Here is a 22,087-nt window from a genome sequence, read left to right on the forward strand (position 1 = left end):
AGCGGGCGGGGCGTGTGCGCAGCTTGTACCGGCGCTGGCGGAAGCGGAACCCGGCGGCCATGAGGAGGCGGCTGGTGCTGGGGCTGGTAGCGCTGGAGGCGGCGGGGTTGGCCGGGGCTCTGCTGCTCTACCGCGCCATGGACCGCAGCCGAGGTGCGGCGGGGCGGGAGGGCGGCCGGGGTGAGCTCGGGCAGTGGCTCGCTGTGCTCAGAGTAAGGCTTCCATCACTGCACTAACGGTACGGCTTAAAGTCCATCAGTGTGAGGAAGCCCAGGAAGCACTCAGCTGATAGAGCTGCTGAGTTAGGCCAAACTTACGCAAAAGTATTTAGAAAAAAATAGTGTATTTAATTATTTCTCTTAAAAAATTGTGTATTATCTCTCTTAAAATATGCTGAGTAACTGCTGACTTATATTTCTTGTCAGACTTCAGATACACAATGCAGAAGAGGTTTCCGTCAGTTCTGGAAGGTAGGTTTGTGTTTTGCTGGCTTCATGCTCCAAGCTTCTCTTTCATCTTATGTATAAAAGGGATTGTATTATTGCTTACAGCTGCACCAGGAGAGATTGTAGAAGTGTTTGTTGTTACATGTATGTGTGGCTGGAGCATTGGATGGAGACCTCAGAAGCGGAGGGCTCTATGTCCAAACAGAGCAGCCATAAAATCACTAAGTTACAGCTAACAGATTTTCCTCTTTTTCAGTTTATTACAAATCCAACGAGTGGTCTGGAATTCACGGCATAAGAGAGAATGACCAAATGGCATGGTTAAGCAGCAAGAATTAAAGTAAGACAGGATGATAAAGAGAATAATTATTTTGCACCAGTTATTATAAAAACATCGACGTTATGATGCTGAGCTCATCTCTTTGCTTTCTTGCCTCTGTACTTCTTTTTCAGCCCTGCGTGCCTGAACTGTTTTTTCCTTTTGATGATGCTTTTTGCATCCCTGTTGTGAAGCCACCTGTCACGCTCTATCTCCCACTTGATCTGTTTGATATCTGCAAAGAGGAAAAATAGAAGATAAAGTCAGGAGCTGATGGATACTTCTGGACATCATGTGGGATACAGATAAATCATGTAAAAGTTAAAACTTATTTATTTATAAACAGTAATAAAATGCAAACTGCTGGTTTTATTAACACCAGAGAACTTTTTTCTCCACAGTTTTTATTTTACAGTGTAAAAGGAGAACATAAAAGCCTCCTCTTTTCTGAAGCCTTATTAAGTCCAGTTGTCACAGTTAATATTAGCACCGTGCATCTCTTACCTGAAAAATACTATATCATCTCTTATTTACACTGAGCTGTTTTCACTCCTGCGTTCTCTCTAACCTTATGTGTACCACACTTAAAGTGTATCACTTTTAAGTATAAAATCTAAAGAGAAAGAAGCAGAAGAGCACAACTACCTGCTCTCCATAGCATGTACTTACTTGCGTTATCTCTGTTAGCCATAGCATTTATTCCAATATTGTCAAACTTGGACCCAGCATTTTCATCCAGCAGATAGCCAATCTGTGAAAAGAGAATTTTTCATATTTTACTACAAAGAAGCATGTAAAATACTTCAACTTTTTTCTTTTCCTAAGGATTGATCTAACTTACCTCTTCAGCAGCTGCCAATATTTTGGCATCTTTGAGTTTTCTCTTCTTTCCTTGGCTGGATCCTTCAAACAAGAAGTATGATGATTATGAGAGACAGAAATTCAGATTCACAATAATGCCAGAACAGAAGGTGTTTTACTGTTCTTTGTTTCTAAATTCAGTAAGACCACCTAAAATAACTCTGTTAACAAGCTTTATTCACCACCTCCCCTAAAAAGAGGGGAGGGGAAGTTATCCAGCAGGAACTAAATAGCAGAACTCTATGCAATTGGTAGCAGATGCAAACCCACAAGCTACTCTGTCAGTACAACTCCATCCTTCAAATACACCTCCTTTGATCCACAGCCCTTCAAGAGCAGATCATCATTCTGAATTAGGCCACACTGTTTAGAGGACAAAGCTAAAACCTATTCCTTTTTTTCTATGGTTCATTGAAATCTGATCCACAAATCCACTGTAGTGGACTATTCTCATGAGTATCAGGCCTTCACAAATGGAAATACTTCCTTACCTTCACGTGATGCCAGAAAATTCACATCTTTCTTTCTCTTGGTCTTTTTACTGACAGATTTCGATTGATTGTCATTGTTAAGGTCTGTCAGAAAAAAGACAATAATAAATCAGTTCCTCATTCTCACACCTTATGCATGTATTTAAAGTGCAATAGCCAATAAAAATATCTGTTTAGATATAAATCTATCTCAATGATCTGAGTCTTTACTTCAAAAATAAGTTTAAATGACAGTGGACGCAAGTGAACCTCGATTTCTTAAAGCCATAAATACTGTTCAGTGATCTGCCTTTAAGCTTTTTTTCCAAAGCACCAAATATGAATGAAGTAAGAAACTAAGACATATAACATACGAAGGCTAGGACACTATGTAAACTTTGTCATGCTTAAGTATGATGAAATAACAGTCTTATGGAAGACTCACGTGTTAACAGCTGTATGAATAATTTACCTGCTCTATCTTCAATCACGTTCCTGTGACCTTAAGTTATTAGTTGAAATACTCCATTAATTTCTGCTTTGCCAGGCACAGAAAGTGCATTCTGAGTAACCCATCTTTTTCAGTTGAAAAGACAATAAAACCATAAAGGTGCAGCAATCAGTTACTGTTACAGAGGCAATAAAAATAGGGGTGCACAGCTGCATCAGATGAGTAAGCTGTTACATACAAGCCAGTAAAATAGAAAGTTACCCCATATAAAAATTAACATTACCTAACCTAAAGAAATAAAAGAAGTCAGAAACTTTTTTTTTTCTCTTTGAAATAAGGGTGTGTACTGTAGTCATTTATTTATAAAGCTACTTTTGTTCTGCCAGTGCTTTCAGAATCAAGAAATCACATCTTAGATGCAAACTGTTAAACCCTGATGCATAACTCCCACTTTCATCTCAGAGACTGCACAGAAAACGTTTTTGTTCTTCAGTTAAAATCCAAACCTCTCACCTAGATAACCAAATATTAATTTAAATATGTAATTGCAAATTAAATGATCTATTTTTAAGATTTTTCTTGTTGTTTTTTTTTGTTGTTGTTTTTACTTTACCTGGGCTGTTATCATCACCAGACACATCCATAAATACACCTCCTTCTTCATCCATATCCTCTTCGAAGTCACCTTCTTCCATGCTTCCTAAGGAGACTTCCTCATCATCCAGGTCACTGAATTCTTCATCATCAGAATCATCCCAGTCATCACCGGAATCCTCACTTCTTTTGCTTTTCTTATTCCCATCGCTTTTCTTTTTTATATTACTAAAACAAATACATAACAGGTTCAGCACATCATCTGTTAGAATACAGTTTGTCAGATAACATCCATCTACCCATAAACACTATGGTAAAAAAGTAAAACATCACGGCAAATTCTGTAAGTACAGTAATAATAAATATATAATGCACGCAGGTATGGAACTCTATTAGTTAAAAACTCTTAGTTAAAAACTAAGCAACTTTAAGAAGTTTCGGGAATAATCCTATTCTAAAATAAACTGAGTCTTCCTGAAAAGGAGCAAAGACACATGGAAAGTCTTTTCAGTAAAAGCCACATCATATGTCGGATCTCCATATGAGAAAGAAATCTCTTGCTTTTTTTCCCCACAGAAAGTAAATGCAGCTCCCTGGATAGTAGGTGCTTAGTTATTGTTTTATGTCTCCTCTTGTTTTTTACTTCCACCAATCAGGGTTACAGAAACATTTCAGTAGGAGCTTAAACTTAAATTCTCATTTCAGTTCTTAAAAAGAATTTTCCACACTGATTTTAGGGGTATGTTGAAGATATTTTAACTAAAAAAAGAGGTTAATCAATCACTAATGAACTGCTGACTTCCTGAAAACTGAGCTCTGTGATTCTGGACTCCACAGTTTATTCCCTGAGTTAGGTCCAGTTACAACCAGTCCTGACAGCAGCAGCACAACTATGCCTCATTCTGCTTCCTCCTGTACGTGGTAATTCCCAAGCAGAAACCAGAGACAATGAAAAACAAGTAAGATTACACCTTGTTTACTGGGTTACTGCACTGTACAGATAACATACTACAGGTCTCACGCTTCAGGCCAAGGTGCTGTAAGCATCATTGAATCACAATGCTCCATTCTGAGGGATGACAAAAGCAGCATTACCCAGCATTCAATTGCTATTGCTTTCTTTTATTCCTTTAATAATGATAAGCTGAAAGATGAAAGAATTGATTTAAAGTCTTACCCAGCAAAATCAAGATCATCCTGGTTAACACCAACAGCGCTATCATCAGCTTCAAATGCATCTGGGGAACAAAAATACTTTTTGCTATGAAGTGTCAAACAAAGTTGATGCAAAATGTTAAGCATTGTTTTCCCCGAACAACTTACATGATCTGCATCAATAACAAAGGGATCTGATATTAAAGGGTTCATACTCCCACAAAAAAATATTCCACAAAACAGTTACTTTAAAATAACTGGACTTTTTCTGAAGAAAAATAAATCAAACAAAATGAAAACAGATAGATGACAGACTTCTCTCTGAATAATTATAAGAGTTTGCTTTGTCCAGAATGTGATTTCTGGCCAGGACCAGATGATGATAGAAGCAGACACCTCTGTTCTTAAACCCTTACTCCAAATAAGATAAGAACTCAACTAGGATACTTCAGACAAGTGTCCTGACAGCTCATCTGTTGGCTAATTTTCAGGCCAGCAGTTTGCCAAGGCTCCAACTGAACAACTCATCTCGCGAGGGAGAATCTCTGAGGAAGGTTTAAAAAGACAGGGCAGTAAAAATGAACAGGCTAAAAGAAAAGGTTATTTCATTCTTAGGCTACATAAGGTAAAGATCAAAGGGGCATCAACTGATTGTTCCAGTTTGTTTACACTCAAACACCCATGATTTTCTACCTGAGCTAAACAAGCTGTATTTAGTAGCACAGAACAAGAATTGAAAAGTCAGTTTTCTTCCACTTCCACATTCATGTATCGGATTGTTTTATACAAAAAGGGTAAATTAGTAATTTGTAAAAGCAGGAAATACCAGAATAATTACTGCAAGAAAAAAGGCAACTTTACCCAATGCTCTTTCAAACTCATCATCGTCCACATCTTCCACACTTTCTTCGTCATCCTGGCGCCTGCGTTTCTCTCTCATCTTATCAAACTTTGTATAAAATCTGGAACAACATATTACTCTCAGACACAAAGCTAATTCTTTATAAGTAAAGTAATTCTTTATAAGATTAAAAAAAAAAAAAAAAAGACTAAAAAATAACCCAGCTGATTAATTCAATAGTGTATTTTTCCAGTTGAAAAGAGTAGGTCAACTATTTCAAACACATCCCAGGACAGAGATTTGTATTTTCTTTCTTTTTCGAACTGTAAATCCCTACTGTAAGATTAAACCAACACAATTTTACAGAGGTTCTAGAAATCATTTTGAACACAGTGAATTTATAAAGGGGCTAAAGGAAGATGTACAGATCTGGAAAGTGCCAAGTTCAACTTAGAATCATAGAAATGCTCAGGCTGGAAAAGCCCTTAAAGATCATTGAGTCCAACCATGGCCTAACCATACTACCCAAACTAACAACCCTCTGCTAAATCATGTCCCCGAGCACCACATCTAATTTCTATACACATCCAGGGATGGTGACTCAACCACCTCCCTGGGAAGCCCATTCCAGTGCATTACAACCCTTTCTGTAAAGAAGTGTTTCTTGATATCCAACCTAAACTACCTTGGTGCAACTCGAGGCCATTTCCCCTTGTCCTGTCACCTGTCACCAGTGAGGAAAGACCAACTCAACACTGAACTGCAATCACCTTTCAGACACCTGAAGAGAGCAGTAAGGTCTCCCCTCAGCTTCCCCTTCCCCAGACTAAAAAAAAAAACCCTGCGATCTACCAATTAAGTCATAATAATAAATCTACTTCTATTACTTAAGAATTGCAACCCACGAGCCATTCATTATCACGCACTGTTTAGAGTGTACTTATCATCACAATATTATTTGATGTGTAGTCTCCAAGCACTGACTGCTTTCATTCATGCTATTCTTTCCTTTTGATAAATTCTGAAATTACATTCCATGGAAACTGCCATCACAAGTCATTCAAATTAATCAAAATTTGCAAGCACTGGCAAATGCTTATTAGATGTAATTTATTTTTGAATGCATTGCATTAAAAAACTCTTAAAATGAATGTTCGTAAATATTTCATTACCTGTGAAAAAATAGTTCATCCACTGGGATTTTGCTTTCATCTTTGGCAAGGAATTCCTTACTGTTGACTGCAAAAGCCAAAAAGAACTGATTTTACTTCAGGTTGAAATGACTGTTATTCTTTTCAGCGGTGTCACAAATGGTTAAACAGCATTACAGACAGAAGCACACCAATACTCAGTGCCATCTGTTACACAAAGTGAGTTCATCACAAAACTTCAACAGTTCTTGCTATACACTGATAATTAGCTGTGAGCAGCCTCCTTGGACAAACTCCATCAGGCTCTAATTTACACGCCAACAAGTGAGGTTGCGCAGTCACCCACCCCAGGGATACTTTTATTTTTTATTCTTATTTTAGAAATAAGGTAAGAAAAAATATAAGCTAGCTCTCATCCACTGACACAGTAGAACTGCTTCTGCCCAGCTCCCCAGGCAGTAAGGAGCAATGCAGCTGAAATAAGAGCCATGTACCAGAAGCCAATCAAGCATGCTGAAAAATCCAGCCCCGCTCTACCACCATTCCTGAGGAAACAGGACAAAGTATGACATCCACAGCAACAGACCAACTAGGGTATCAATGATCGGCCCTGTGAAGAAGCTTTCCTTCTTGTGTCTTCCACTTCCCTCCCTCACCTCAGAAGAAAGTGCTACCACTTATCTCAGTGGACATACATGGTACTATTTCCTAAGTGACAAAGGTTCAAGTCAAATGGATCAGCATACAAAAGGACTGTTCGAATGAACAGCAGAAGGTATCAGAGGATTTGCAATCTCAGTTCTTCATGCCTCAGCAGTGCCTAACTATAATATATATATAATATAAATACTATATTGGACATTTTGCTTGTAAAATACTTAACTTCCTCAACTTGTGGTAAGTGTTCAGTTTGTTACTTCAAGTAAGAATAAACTATATAATGCAAAAACAAATTACATCCTCAAATGTATTCTAGATAAGAATTCTTTAAGCTTTTGTAGCCAGAAAAACACACATCATTAATGGCACATCAGTTAATCTGTATTAGTAAAGCTTCTGCTTAACACATCAGATCTAAAGTTACAGGAAGTACATCTGTGGGAACGTTAAAGGCTTCACCACAGATTATGGTACCTCTTTTGTCCTCAAGGAACAAGCCTGAAGTTTTACCCTGCTTTTAACTACTGGTTCTTACCATCAAACCGTGCCCATAATCACTGTAAAGACTGGGAGTGGACAAAACCCAGGTTTTTTCTGTAGGCAGGTAGTCACCCACCAAAGCAAGAATACAAGAGATACTGAACACAAATCCTAAAAGCCACAGCTGTGGCATTGTTTGAAGTAATCCACATAATCTAAGGAAAGAGCTTAATACGTTTTACACTGTTATATAAACCCATTTTCTGAGATTATAAGTCACTTTTCAATTATATTAAGCAGAATTAATGAGGTTATACAACAGTTTGGAAACAAATGCATTAACTGCATACTACTATTGCAATAGCTGGTACTAGACCAGCTTACATTTTAAATATTATCATATAATTCTAGGCATATTTTTATGAAATTTCAAGAAGCAAAAAAATTAGGATGTGAGACATAAAAATGGCATATCTGTGAGCAGGAAACGTACTGTCTTGTAAGTTTCTAAAGTTAATACCCTGAAAGATTGCTCTTCTAACTAAAATTATCACTAGCCAGATGAAACTCTAGGGCTGTTTCTGTTTCTTAGCAGTATTTTTGCCCCCAGCACTGCCAGCTACAAGCCAATTTGTAACAATGCCCTGAACTTTTTATACAGGACTGCAAATACTCTCTACCCAGTGAATGTATCACCTTGTATGAGATGCAGGAAAAAAATGGAAAGTTAGCATGAGAAAATACAGAAAATACATAAGGGTGAAAGCAAAAATAGCACTGTAGACAAAAAGGCATGCTGTTTTCAGGCACTCTGTCCTTTGCTGTTATACATTTCCTAATGGCGAAGGAGAAGGTATGAGGCTGATGATGCACTGCCTAAGAAAAAGGAATTACTAACAGAAAATAATTGATAAATAGAAAGATAATATAGGGAGGAAATGTATAATAAAGATTTGATGAGTAAAGCTGAGTAGTAGTATAGCAGAAGATAAACTGTTTTTCTACTCAAATAGACACTGACTGAGACAACAGAAACAGCACAGCACAGTGGATGGATGTTCACAACGATCAGCCAAGATTCCTTTCCTTTAACTTCAAAAAAACAGTTTCTTAACCATAATGTTAAAAGAAAAGAGGCCAGCCTACCTGCCAGATTTTGTGTACTCGTCATAAACTGTTTCTTCTTCCGCTGCATTACCACACTGCTGGTGTTCTCTGTAGCAGAACATAAATCAGAAACAAATTACTTTATTAGAACTTACACAAAGCTGAGAGGAATGGCTGCCATCCAGAGGGACCCTGACAGGCTGCAATGTGCCCTTGCCACATAGACAATCAATGTTAACCTGGACTGTATTAGGAGGAGTGTTATCATCATGCCAAGGCAAGGGATCCTTTCCCTCTGTTCAGTCCTGGTGAAGCTATACGCCTGGAGGGTGTATAATGTAATAATAATACATAATAACATAACGAGAGATGTGCATACTACAGGGAGCCCAGGAAAGAGCCACAAAGATGAAAGGACGAGTGCATTTCTCCTGTGAAGAACAGCCACGAGGGATGGGACTATTCATCCTGGAGCAGACCTGAGAGAGAATCTCATCAATGTGTACAAATATCTAAAGGGAATGTATAAAGAAGATAAAGTCAGGCTATTTTCAGAGGGCCCAGGGATAAGGTGACGAAATGGGGTTTGTACTCATCTGAACATCAGGAAGCACTTTTTACTGTGAGACTGGCTGAGCACTGGCATTGGTTGCCCAATAGGGGCTGTGCAGCCTCCCTCTGAAGATGCCATCTTCAAAAGCCAGCTAGATATGGTCCTAGGCAGCCTGCTTATGCAGGGGAGTTGGACTAAAAGATCTCCATAGATGCTTTCCAACCTCAAATATTCTGCACTCAGTCCTTACATTCCCCTACATTTATTCCTCCTAGCTTGGCAGCTGCTGAAACTCTGGTTATGAGGCAGCCCTATGCGGCTGGCAGCTGGTTCTAAGTTACAGATTATCTTTCACACAGCCCTGCAGACTGATGCCACTCCTCTGGTGCACCACATGCACTCCAAACATTTGACAAGCATAGATTTACCTTTGCCTTTGTGGAGTTTGGGATTTCTGTACACAAAGCGATCCAAGAATCTCATTAACGTGAAATCTTGCAAAGGGTCACCAGAGTACTGGATGTGATTCCCCTGAAATAAGAAAATGTTTGTTCTCTTCATTTTCAGAAAGAAAAACATATAGTCAGAGGGCTCAAATGGTCTGAGAACAAAATTAAACAACAATAAAAATTGGGGGATATCTCATCATTTAAGCCCAACAAGTTAACCCAGTTCTTTTACACGCTTTTCTTCTTGGAATGTCAATATTTTCTTCTAAAAGCATCTCCCTTGCTTTGTTTCAGTGATGAGCTGCCTTGCAATGTATTGTGCTAAAGAAACAGAGATTCTTTTTACTGACAGAGATTCACAGTTTGCAACTGCTAAAAGTTAACAGTGCAACTTGTAGACCATATATATAAGAGAAAATAAAAATCATAAGTAGGTGCTTGTGCATAATATCACAACTGTATTTTAAGAATTAAATAAGTAACAGTTTTCTTTCAAAAATAGAGCCTCTCACATCAAAAAAACCCAGAACTTTTGAAGCAGACAGACCAAAACCTAAAATAGCTCTAAGGGTCATAATATGCACTTTTTAACCATGTTATTTCCTTCTGTGAACAGTCTTGTTTAGATAAAACACTAATTCAATGGCAAGCTTTGAATTTGAGTGCATGTTACTTGCAGCTCTGCAGAACTTCTAGCAACCTGCAGAGTGCAATAAGGTTTTGTACCTTTCTTCAACGGCAAAAGACAGCTAAGATAAAAATCACAGTTCGAAGCTACAGACAGGTAAAAGCACTTACTTCTAGAATTGTTTTTGCAAAGAGAGCCACAGATGGATGAAAATGTTCAGAAAGCTGAAAAACACAAAACATTTGTTTATTTCTACATCAAAAATAAATGTCATCGTTTTTACAGGTTGTCGTAGACTTCTGACAACGCTGTATTTTAAGACCACTCTGCAACTCACCAAACAACACATTAGCAGGTACTGAGGCTCTGCCCTTGAAAAACTAAGGAATGTCAAGTTCTAATCTTTTGTTATCATTAGCCAGAAGTATCCTCAACTACAATTTTATTTAACTAAAGACTAACAGGCTTCATTAATAAAAGATTCAAAAGTCTAAAAAAGATCATAGATCAAATTTCTGCTCCAAAACTACTATTCCTACTCTGGAATAACAGCACCAAATACAGCACATACAAGCATAGACCTGAACGATGTGTCTTCTAACCCCTCTGTCATGTCACTGAGGGAACTACTCCGGAAATAACCAAGTTGATTTCCTTTTCTTGATACAAGGATCACACTAAGAAACACAGCATGCAGTAACATGAGAATGCTTTACCTTCTTCAGTTCCCAAAGGCTTGTACTTTCAGCACCACAGTACAAAGGACTTCGGTGAAAAGGATCATAGGAAACTCCATTCTTTCTCCCTGGGGGACAAAAGAGATAGAAAATGACCTCACCACCACCTGAAAGTTTGCAGGCAGGAGGATGCTGGTTTCTTTTCTCAGGTGAAAAGTGATGGCCCATGAGGAAACGGCCTTGCGTTGTATCAGAGGTTTAGACTCGACATCAGAAATAATTTCTTCAGAGAGGGTGGTAATGTGCTGGAATGGGCTGCCTAGAGGAGGTACAGTCCCCATCCCTGAAGGTATTTAAGAGACGTGTGGATGTGGCACTAAAGTATATGATTTAGCGATGGGACTTGGTGGGTTAGATGATAGCTGGAACTTGGTGACCTTGAACATCTTTTCCAGACTGATGATTCTATGACTCTGTGAAAAGGTCATCAGGAAAGAGCAAAGCTAGAAGCAGGCTGAGAGCTAGACAACTTGTTCCAGCAACGTTCAACTGAATATGCAGCTACACACACCCTGACAATGGCTACATTACTCTGAATGCCTTTCAACTTGGAAGAAAAAAAAATGATTCTGATTGGTTTGAATCAAACTTCAATTAGAAAATCTATAATTATGTTCTAATTAATTTTACCAGTCTTGATCAACATGTCCCTGTTACTGAATGTTAGGAACTGAATGCATTATGTTTTCTTGCTAACTTACCTCCCAAATTCTGATGATGAACCCATGAGGCAGCTGAACTCAGATTATTTGCTTTAGTAGAATTTTCTGTTGCGCTCATCTCTTCCCCTTCTACTTTGTCTGCATCCAAGAAAGTTTCCTCATCCTCTTCAGCCTCTTCTTGATCCTTAAAGCACTCTTCTTCATCAGACTCCTAAACAACAAAGAAAACATTTGTGAACAGCTTTTCTTTTTCATTTTTATTACAACTTGTTAGAAAAATCCACACATTTCTGAAGAATCAGCACACCAAAACACAGTGTTTAGGCAACACGTATTTTTGGCCATGATACAAGTCTACAGTTGAACTTTACAGTCATGCAGAAGTCATTACACAAGTGCAATGGTCCTTCATCATCTGATGAAAGAAAATAACATTATTTCCATACTGCCTGGTTATACTTCAAAGACTGCAAAAAGAAGAAGGCCATGTTCTGACAAAGCTTTTTGGATTGAAGCATTTATCTGCTTACTTATACAGCATTTAGTAAAATAACTCTCTCCTTGAATGGAGGCTGTAGGATCCGCTAGAAAGTGGACAACATCTTTGCAGATTTTTAATGCAGTTATAATTGTTCAAGTACTTTTAGACACAGAACAATCAGATATGAACTAAATCTCTTAAGAATCCCATTTTAAAAGGTAGCCCTTTTGAGGTACGAAGAATTATTCACAAAGAGAAATAGGTAAGGGAAAGGTGAACATCTCTCTTAGCCCTATGGAATAAAGAAGTCATACCACGTGATCCTGTAACTGGACCCTCAGGCCTGGTTTTACTTTTAGAATCTCAGACAGAAGGTACAGGGTTCCACAAATGAAGGACGGTGCCTGTCCAGCAGTGACCTGAAGCAACCTCTTCACGAAGGCCTTCACTCGCCGTAACACCACATCTGCCTTCAGAGATTTATAGACAAGATTAAGAAACATGGATGGCTTTGAGCAGGTTGCTAAACCAGGATCTAGAAGCTTCCTGTAGAAAACAAAGGAGAATTAATCATCATAACGCACACTGGAGAATAACTGCTATCAAAAACTACAACATACATTTTATAGACAGGTATCCAGAAGTACAGTCACAGTTTGTTCTCCAATAGAACAAACAATTATGATATCTGCAAATACTTAACAAACAATTAACTTTAAAAAACATTGTATCGGTAAGTGAAATAAAGGTAAGAAAATATACATATTAAAAACTGAGTTCAACATAGAAGTTTAAACACTGAGGTCATACAAACTAATCTGAACTATTCAGATAATCAAAAAAGTAGAAAGAAAATGGTTGGCAACTGTCAGGCTTCACAATCAGGCCAGATATCTGTGTTGGCAAGTCTGCTTTCTATTCACTTTTTTTCCAACACTATCTGGAAGGCCTCCAAATGCATTGCATGGTCTGGGGGGAACTAAGTTCCATTTATAAAATCAGCATCAGCTAAACAGAAACCTGTAAGGATCCCACCAAGCGTCTAAATAATCAGCTACAATCAAAAAGGAGATTCTTTTAGACCACAAGTTTTCCCAACTCAACAAATTAAGTCACCTAAGGACTATGTTGACACAGGGTTTTCCTCCATGATGAAAAACAGACAACAGGATTTTAGGCTATTAAATCACTAAAACACATTGTCTGTAAAAGTGACTTCAGAATAAGTGATTATCAAATAGTGTTAAAATGCATCTGGAATTACAATGTGCTGCCAGAAAACAGCGTGAAGTCACATTCTGACAACCTCCCACTGTTCTTTATCCCCACAATGAGTTGAAAAAATAAACGAATTAAGTATGTTATTTTCTAGCTCGTAGTAAAGATCAGAAACGTTTATCCAGTGGAACACAAAGTTTGCAAAACCTTAATGGCAGTGAAGCTTTTAACAAAGATCCAAACCTGTCACTCACTTATACAGCGCCGTGTAGTACCTATCGGATACGGTCTGCTGGGAGTCCATAACCTGGAACAACAACATCAGGGCCTGGACGCTGGTGTTGAAGTTCACAAGGTGCAGAACTTTAAACAAGGTGTTCATTTGTTCTTTCACTTTCTCATCACCGATCTCAGCATAAGGGTAAGCTCTGTTTACCCCACTAAGGAGAGCGCTGAGCATTTTGGATTCAACATCTTTTTTCTTGATGCAGTTCCGGAAAAAGCAGAAATACAAAGTTATCAGCTTGTTGGCCAATGGAGTTTCTTCGTGACTGAGGACCATCTGATTTAAAAAGCACATGGCATAATACTGAGTCTTTGCACTGATGTTTGAGCGGTACAAAAGTCTCTCCACCTCACCGCATACCACTCCTTTCATATTTGGATGCTTGTGAAGTAAAGTCTCTAGCAGATAAGAGGCTTTGGTGGCTATTTTGTTATGAGGGTCTCCCAGTTTATTTACCAGCTGAACAAGCAGAAATTTCTCCTGCTCGGGCTTGTTGCAGAGAAGCTCGTGGGCAGCTGCCAGTGCCCGGGTTTTTGTTGCTGTCAGGGAATCGTGGCTCAGTACTTCCAAGGTCTGCACAAACTCCGCCACCTGCAGCTTCAGCTGGTGCTCAAAGTACCACAGTATCAGCCGTCTGTCCCTTGAGTCTCTGTTGCCACTCGACATTTTCTCTATGTTGTTAAATGGACGTTGTGAGAAAGACCACAGCTTGCGAGTATCTGGTAAGAGATCTGAAAGGAGAAGCTCCCTGAAAGTATCCAGAGCCATGAGGCTCTGCTGCCTGCTGCCCTTTTTCTTTACGAGGTTCACCAGGTTCTCAATAAAGTGGAGACTGTGGACAGCGCTGTCCTGAATGAGGAGGGTCATGGCTGCCATCCTGTCAGCAAGGGTGCCTGATGACACCACCGTTTTCATCCACGCTGACGACGCCCTCTTCTGATACTCTGTCTTGTTCTTGAACAGCTCAGTCTCATGCTGGTACAGCTTTTGGGCCAAGGCCTTGTACTGGGACAGGAGTGCTGGATCCTGCGGCTCAGCAGAAGTCTCAGCAGTGTACTCGAAGTCGTACCACTTGCCGCCAGGTTTGATCAGTATCACCTCCCTAGCACGAAACGTGAAGTCCTCTTCCAGCCTCTCCTTCTGTACTGATTGCTGCTGCCGTGGATCACCACCAGCTGGCTTCTTCTTGCTGTCTTTTCTACTACTCACTTGCTCTTCAGCTTTCTTTTCCTTTTTCCTTTCTGATGAAGGAGAAACTGTTTCCTTCTTGCTTTTCTCCTTGTTGTTCTCCTTGCTTTTCTCCTTGTTCTTCTCCTTCTTGCTTTTCTCCTTCTTTACGGTCTTCTCGTTCTCTTTGCTGCCCTTCTTCTCCTCATTCTCACTCTCCTCCTCCTGCAGGCAGCTCTTTGCATACTTTCCAAGCCCCAAGGAGCCGATGAATGCCTCCAGCTCCCCGTCCTTCAGATCGTCGATGGCCCCTTTCTTGCCGCCGTCCACCATCTCCTCCGCCTCGTCCAAGGCGCACAGCATGAGGAAGTCTTGCTGCGGGACACATCGAGGCGGTTACACGCGGCTCACACGCGGGTCCCACACGCTCCCGCTCCCTCCCTCCTCCCCTCACCTTGGTGCCGCCGAGGCGGAGCACCTCGTCCAGCGTGAACCCATCGCCATCTCCACCACCATCGTCATCATCTTCATCCAGCTCATAACCATCCGCCTCCTCCGGCCGCTGCCGCACGCCGAACTCCCCGATGGCCGCCATGTCAGGCAGGCGTCTCTCTGACGCAGGCGCGGTGCCCGCTTCCGTCGCGGAGGAGCAGCGTGTGGTTCCGGACGATGCTGCCGCAGTTGCCGCCGTGCCGCGCTCTCCTGGCCACGGCGCTGGGCCTCGCCGGCCGCCATCGGCTTCTTCCATGTCACCACGGTAACGGCCGGCCCGCTCTTCCCTGCCCCGCCGTGGGTAGCGGCGGGCCGGGCCGCCCTGAGCCCCGCTCGTCTCCTCTCTCGTAGCTCCGTTGTTGGCGCGGCTCCGTTGTAGCGCAGGGGGCGAGGTGCGGGCCGCAGGGGGCGGCGATGCGGGCGGAGTGCTGCGGCATCTCATGCTGAAGCTGCGGGCCACCGGGCCGGTAACGGTGGCGGAATACATGCGGGAAGCGCTCACCAACCCCGGGCAGGTGCGGCGGGAACGGGCGGGGGTCGAGCCGAGCGGCGCGATGCTTTGACGCTCATCTCCTCCCCACGCAGGGATACTACACGCGGCGGGGCGGCGTCGGACAGGACTTCATCACCTCGCCGGAGATCAGCCAGATATTTGGAGAGGTGACGCACCGCCCTCCCGACCCGCTCAGCGAGGATTTAGGTTTCGTTCCTCAGCTTCCCTTGGAAAGCGTTCGCCCAGAGATTTGAGGCTGCACCCCCTGTACTGAGTTTTAGGTCTAAACGCACATTGATGCCCTGGAGCTTGTCCAGGGAAGGGCGGTAAAGGTGTGAGGGATCTGGAGCACAGCTGAGAGAACTGGGGTGGTTCAGAAGATGGGGAGACTCAGGGGAGGCCTTGTTGCTCTCTACAGCAACCTGAAAGGAGGTTGTAGTGAGGGAGGTTGGCCTCTTCTGGATAACAGTGATAGAATGAGAGGTGGTGGCCTTAAGTTGTGCCAGGGGAGGCTCAGGTTGGGTATTAGGAAAAACTGATTGAAAAGAGCAGTGAGGCAGTGGCACGGGCTGCCCAGGCGGTGGTGGAGTCACCGTCCCTGGAAGGTGTTTAGTAACCATATGGATGTGGCACTGAGGGACGTGGTCAGTGGGCATGGTGAGGATGGGTCAGTGGCTGGACTAGGTGACCTTCATGGTCCTTCCAGCCTTAATGAGACTCTGGTTCTATGAAAGAGGACTTGGTCTGTGTGAGTAGCTTGTCTTTGCAGTAGGCTGGGAAGCCCTTTCTGGTTTTATAGCTTGGGGCACCATCTGTAAGTTCAGAGAGAACGTATTGCCACTCTTAGCTGTTACCAGGCAGAAGGCAGGTGTCACTTTCCACAGACTGGAGTTCAAGTGTAACTCTTTGTGTTGTTTCTATCAGTTAATAGGAATATGGTACATCAGTGAGTGGATGGCCATGGGCAAACAGAATGCGTTCCAGCTGGTGGAACTGGGCCCAGGGACGGGCACCCTCACAAGCGATATATTGCGGGTAGGTGAAAGCTAACTGTAATACTCCCTATTTCTGGCCTTATTCAGTGGCTGCACTGTGATGTGAAGAATGAAGGTTCTGCTGTTGGGGTTTAATGTTCTTTAGTAACCACATCACTGCAGTCAGATTTGCAGCATTGGCTCTAAACTAAAACATGTGCATGTCTGTGCTGTTTAGAAAAAGGCCCAGGCTTCTATATGGACTGCTGGACAGCACAGGCATGCATGTAACCACACAAACACTGCTTGACAGGGAGGGCAGGAACATTCCATCACAGCTTATTTATGAAAATATATTATGCAGGCTCTCATAAGTGTGAGGCCTCAGTGACTGCAGCAGTGGGGAGCAGAGAGAACAAGAGTGCAGGAGTGAATCTGTTGTGTTCCTTTGGGTTTTTAGAAGCTTTCTGGGCTTATTGCTCAAGTTAACCATCCCTGTTGTGATACTGGAGTATAGCTATCAAGTAATTAACATAGTAATTAAAAAACACCCTTTATCACATCATTCATTCTCTCTTGAAGGTATACAGTATATGACTGCACCTTATAGAACTTTTCTACCTTTGCAGGTCTTCAACCAGCTTGCCTCTGTACTTAGTAAATGTGATGTCTCTATTCATCTGGTAGAAGTGAGTCCTAAGCTCAGTGCAATCCAAGCAGAGATGCTGACAGGAGGAAAAGTGCAGTCAAACCCTGAGAACAACTCTGCTTACATGAAAGGCATTAGCAAGACTGGGATTCCCATCTACTGGTACAGAGACATTCAGGATGTACCACAAGGTAAGGGGCTTAAGTGTCATGTTACAGGGGTAACTGAGGACAGCTCTGCTAACCTTCCTCATGGGTAAAAAAGCAGTTATACATACTAGCTCCTAATTCTTACATGAGTCCAAAGCAGGCTCTTAAGCTTATTAATGAGAATCATAACTTCAGTTTGGGATAGCTACCCAATTTCATGTACTTTGAATTGTTCTTTGCCCGAATAATGGCACAGGAACTATAGTAGTCCTTTCATGAGATACAAATCTTAAAAAGCACTGGAAGCTATAAGCCAGCCTGTAGAAATGTTGCCTTTAATGTATCCAAGCTGGGAATAATGATTATTTTACAGTGCCATTAACTGGCTTAATGTTTTAGAATTAAAAAAAAAAGAAGAAGAAAAGCATTTTAATTTTTAACTTTCCATTGAAAACAGCTATGAAAGCATTAATGATTTAATAGAATTTAAAGCTTGATTTATTTATTTTTTTAACCTTTTTCCAGGTTACAGCTTTTATTTAGCACATGAGTTTCTGGATGCCCTGCCAATACATAAATTTCAGGTACAACAAGATGAGTATTGTAAATGTGACCATATACTTAATGATCTTTTCTCTTTGGTGAACAGAGTGATGGTACCAAACCAGATACGTGCATTGACTGTGGTGATGAAATGCTTCTAACTAAGCTGGGACAAATAAGGTGTTAATTCATCTGACACCTGTAAAGTTAGTAAAGTTTTTGCATGGAGAAAAACTTTGGAAATCTAAATGCTTCTTTTTGCTTAGAGAAGTCATTTTTCCCCTCATTTCTTATACAACATGAATAAGGTTTCTATTTCAGCTTTATTTTGTGTACCGCTAATGGCAATGTGAATAGCAAAAAAACCGCCTAGATGCGATTCAGAAGAAACTTTCAACTTCAATTTCAGAATATTTATGAAAAATTATTGCTAGAATGATTTTATTTTAGTAAGTTACACAGTGAATTGTCAAAAGAATTGTTCTCAACTGCACCATTTCTTCCTTTTAATTCAACATGTGCTTATTAAATCTACTGCCCAGTTTCTATCACATGCTTTTTCAAAGGCAGTTACTGAAATTAATTAGCAACAAGTAACTATTGATAACACATGATGTTCTTAATTAAGACTTTTGAGAAAATGCTTGATAGAATAGTTCAGTCAAAGAAACAAGATGCTGCGTACCTAATTAGAGTGTAAAATGCATACTCTGGGTTAATTAAACAGAGAACAGAGAAGGGCTGGCATGAAGTGTTGGTTGATATAGATCCAGAAGTCCCTGACCAGCTGCGCTTTGTCCTGTCACCATCCAGGACCCCTGCAACAGAAAACTTTATTCAGGTAAGGCAATAACTGTCAGAGTTTGTTAATTAGGTCATTACTGTCTCTTTAAAGCCACATTCTGCCTCTCAGTTACTTTGACAGGAAAATGATGCCCCTCCATCCATCAGTGAGTGAACACAGCTTACACAGTTCTTACTTCACAAAGCGTCCACTAGCATTAAACCTTGTATGCTTTGAAGGTACAACAATGTACGTTTACATCAAATTAAGCAAAATCGGGGCTAAGACATTTTATGGATGCAGCAAGGAACATACAGTTCTATGTTGGGTTTGGCACATCACCCTCTCAACACTGGCCCTACCTAAGCCAGGCTCTCAACCTCCTGTATATATAGTCACTGGGTACATGTGCCATACTGACCTTTAATGGCAAGTGTCTAAGACTTTTTCTCTCTAAAATTCACTGGATTCTTAAAGTAATTGAGATTAAAACAAACTGCAAGATTTTACACAAAGAGGTTTTTCTGAAGTGTATGCATGGCTAAAATGCTGTTTCTAATTTTTATTACCACAGTAATGCAGTTCCACTCCATGCAGGTATTCTCATTTGTTATAAAGCCTCATGCCAGGGATTAGGCTGTATAAGAGATGAAAGAAATTGAGAACTTGGAAAACTCTAATTGAAAGAGACCATTATAGCAAAAAGGAGCTCAAGCTATAGGTAGCATGGACTGTGCCCCTGTATCTCTGTGCCCAAAGAGTGATGAGTCCCAACAAGACACGTGTGAAATACTCTTGCCCTGTACTTTTTTGCTAATACAGGTATTTTGGTCTTTGAACCCTGCACTAGCCTGAAGAAACACGAGATCACGTGGAAGTATGTCCTGAGGCTGGCATCCTCATCCAGAGGCTTGCCTGTCGTATAGAAAAGAATGGTGGGGCTGCACTGATTGCTGATTATGGTCACGATGGAACCAAAACTGACACTTTCCGGGTAAGTCCAGAAGTGCTATGCTAAAATACTGTTATCTTTTCTTTCTCCTTTGGATCATTAAGTTCTGGTGCAAAAAAGGAATCAGTTGGACATTACAGCAGGAAACTGTACTGTTATCACAGCTATAAAACGGTGTAATTGCTTTCACAGTTAATCAGTACATTTTGGGGTTTCTGTCTGATAGGAAGCATAACTTGAGACCCTGCTACACTTACATCTTTGATAGCTAGAAATACAGCTGAGTGTAACATTCCAGTTTACTTTTTCAGGGTTTCCGGAATCACAAACATCATGATGTACTGAAAGCCCCAGGTACAGCAGACCTGACAGCAGATGTTGATTTCAGCTATCTTCGAAAGATGGCAGAGGGAAGAACAGCAACATTGGGTCCCATCAGACAACGGGAATTTTTAAAGAACATGGGTATTGACCTCCGATTGCAGGTATGATAGTGTGTGCAGGTATACAGTGCACTCCTTGCCCACAGGCAGCACTCTCAATGGGCGAGAGAGCTGCTTTACAATCAGGTTCTTACTAAAAGTGGTTAAAAACTGCTTGTTGTTTTGAGGTAGCAGAGTTGCATCCCTTAGATATATGGAGCCCTCTCATCATACTCCTTCTACAAGTATTTAATGCAAAACTTTGGTATATACTTACTGTTGAGTTCCACCAGTGCTCACCCATCCTACTTAACATTATGGGACTATGACACTAGGATAGATGAGAGGATTGAAGGGCAAATTACAGGTACAAGGGAACGTATAGAGAAGCAAGAAGGGCTACAGCCTACCTTCTTTTTCTTTTTAGGTGCTCTTGCAGAATTCACGCGACTCAGCAACTCGTGAGCAATTGCTCCACAGCTTTGATATGTTGATGAACCCTAAGAAAATGGGAGACTGTTTTCATTTTTTCGCCTTGCTGCCTCATCACAGAGTTGTACGTCCTGCCGAGAAAGATAATCCACAATCCAAGTCTCCCCTACCACCTGTTGCTGGATTTGGTGAACTCTCACTCAAGTAAGCTTCGTTACAAATAATCACTGTACTAAAATGTGTAGCATTGGTAGCTTTCAGCAGCAACCTATTAAATAAAAAAAAAAATTAAGGTTAAAGCCATCAAGTCCTGTGCATTTTATATTTTCACGTACTAAATGTTTTGCAATAGTAAGCAGTAAGGTGACAACTAAGCATTTTGATTTACCTTTAAACCGAAGGAACATGAAACGTCACATTTTTTCCAGGCAATTTTCCTCTTACCAACCTTTCTCATACCAACCCGCATTCCAGAGCCTAGGCATGTTTTGAAAAATAGTGCTTTCAGAGCACATCTGGTGCAACACAGTGCTGTTACTGACTGACCTACTTAAACCACACGTGTAGAAATCAGTGTACACAGAGCTGAGAATGAACAGTGTTTCCGGGGTCTTACTACAGAGCTGAGAGGAATACTGTATAAAGGAATCAAGTTAAAACTTGTCAGTGACAAAAGTGATCTGGGAGATTTCAGCTGCGCTCAGCTGAGGTACTTACTCAAAACAACGTCTCAACATCTTTGGAAGTAATTTTTCTAAGAATGGTAATAGGAAGCATGCAAAGAAGTTATTTTCAGAAAGCAACTGCTAACAGAATTCCAACAACAGAATATATCTAATGCCACACCAATCCACAAACAAAAAAGTCTGAAGAACCATTCACTTCTAAAAAGAGTTTACAGGAGAAAAACTTCATGTAAATACAAGGAACAAGTCTGATAGGGAAATAAATTTTATTTTCAAGCTTATCAGAGGATATTTACAAACAATTGGATGTATAAAAATATAAAAGTACTTGACAGTGTCCATTTGAGGCTATAAAATTTTACATGAGCTTTTTTTCTAGCATCATCATAGCAATACTGAATGCAACTTAATTCATCTAGGGGTAAGGATATTAAACACTATAACCTACTGCTGTCAAAGTTTGCAGTAAGGGTAGAAAAAAGGGAATAAGGAAATTCAGCTATTTTTGCTACTCAGTGAAAAAAGTTTACTTATAACACGCGTCTGATTTTTTTGGTTCCTCAGCTACCAGCTTGTGGCTTCTACTGTCTGACCCCGTAAGTCTGCATATGTGCACATATTATCAGGCAAACCACTCCAAAGGCTAACAGCATTCTTTCTAATACAAGTTAAGAATAAATAGCTAATACAATATTTTTTGTTGCAGCACAAAGCAGACTTCGTGGGGAAAGACAGCAGTCAGGCCTTACTTCTTACTGTAACCCTTTTCTCTCTTGTGTTGTGCTTTTCAAGCAA

General features: G+C 40.8%; 2 protein-coding genes and 1 long non-coding RNA gene across 3 annotated transcripts; 2 read left to right on the plus strand and 1 right to left on the minus strand.

Annotated features, from left to right (window-relative positions):
* The first annotated feature begins 17 nt into the window (after window positions 1–17).
* On the plus strand, window positions 18–1,151 carry LOC107311256. Its single transcript, XR_001553961.2, has 4 exons — window positions 18–153; window positions 426–470; window positions 703–786; window positions 900–1,151. It is a non-coding gene; the product is annotated as an uncharacterized LOC107311256 (long non-coding RNA).
* On the minus strand, window positions 673–15,796 carry CEBPZ (CCAAT enhancer binding protein zeta). The gene is made up of 16 exons (XM_015857599.2): window positions 15,171–15,796; window positions 13,518–15,091; window positions 12,360–12,591; window positions 11,604–11,775; window positions 10,882–10,970; window positions 10,336–10,389; window positions 9,517–9,619; window positions 8,575–8,643; window positions 6,310–6,376; window positions 5,158–5,258; window positions 4,319–4,379; window positions 3,161–3,369; window positions 2,118–2,201; window positions 1,607–1,668; window positions 1,435–1,516; window positions 673–1,000 (listed from the first exon to the last, which is right to left on the minus strand). The coding sequence occupies exons 1-16, from the start codon at window positions 15,693–15,695 to the stop codon at window positions 861–863; spliced, it is 3,624 nt and encodes a 1,207-aa protein (XP_015713085.2). The 5' UTR covers window positions 15,696–15,796; the 3' UTR covers window positions 673–860.
* On the plus strand, window positions 15,375–20,913 carry NDUFAF7 (NADH:ubiquinone oxidoreductase complex assembly factor 7). Its single transcript, XM_015857615.2, has 9 exons — window positions 15,375–15,473; window positions 15,794–15,868; window positions 16,626–16,736; window positions 17,305–17,515; window positions 17,999–18,057; window positions 18,744–18,857; window positions 19,651–19,794; window positions 20,064–20,237; window positions 20,602–20,913. Exons 3-9 carry the CDS (start codon window positions 16,656–16,658, stop codon window positions 20,812–20,814), a joined length of 996 nt encoding a protein of 331 aa, XP_015713101.1. The 5' UTR covers window positions 15,375–15,473; window positions 15,794–15,868; window positions 16,626–16,655; the 3' UTR covers window positions 20,815–20,913.
* The last annotated feature ends 1,174 nt before the right edge of the window (window positions 20,914–22,087 follow it).

Source organism: Coturnix japonica, chromosome 3 (genome assembly GCF_001577835.2).
Source record: "Coturnix japonica isolate 7356 chromosome 3, Coturnix japonica 2.1, whole genome shotgun sequence".
NCBI classification, from domain to species: Eukaryota; Metazoa; Chordata; class Aves; order Galliformes; family Phasianidae; genus Coturnix; species Coturnix japonica.

Coding starts and splice junctions, on each gene's coding strand:
- CEBPZ (XM_015857599.2), bottom strand. CDS start 15,695: ATGTATTCCGCCACCGTTACCGGCCCGGTGGCCCGCAGCTTCAGCATG. Junction 2,202..3,160: donor TGGTGATGATAACAGCCCAG/GTAAAGTAAAAA, acceptor TTTTTCTGACAG/ACCTTAACAATGACAATCAA. Junction 1,669..2,117: donor TTTTCTGGCATCACGTGAAG/GTAAGGAAGTAT, acceptor TCTTGTTTGAAG/GATCCAGCCAAGGAAAGAAG.
- NDUFAF7 (XM_015857615.2), top strand. CDS start 16,656: ATGGCCATGGGCAAACAGAATGCGTTCCAGCTGGTGGAACTGGGCCCA. Junction 16,737..17,304: donor TCACAAGCGATATATTGCGG/GTAGGTGAAAGC, acceptor CTACCTTTGCAG/GTCTTCAACCAGCTTGCCTC. Junction 19,795..20,063: donor CCAAAACTGACACTTTCCGG/GTAAGTCCAGAA, acceptor TTACTTTTTCAG/GGTTTCCGGAATCACAAACA.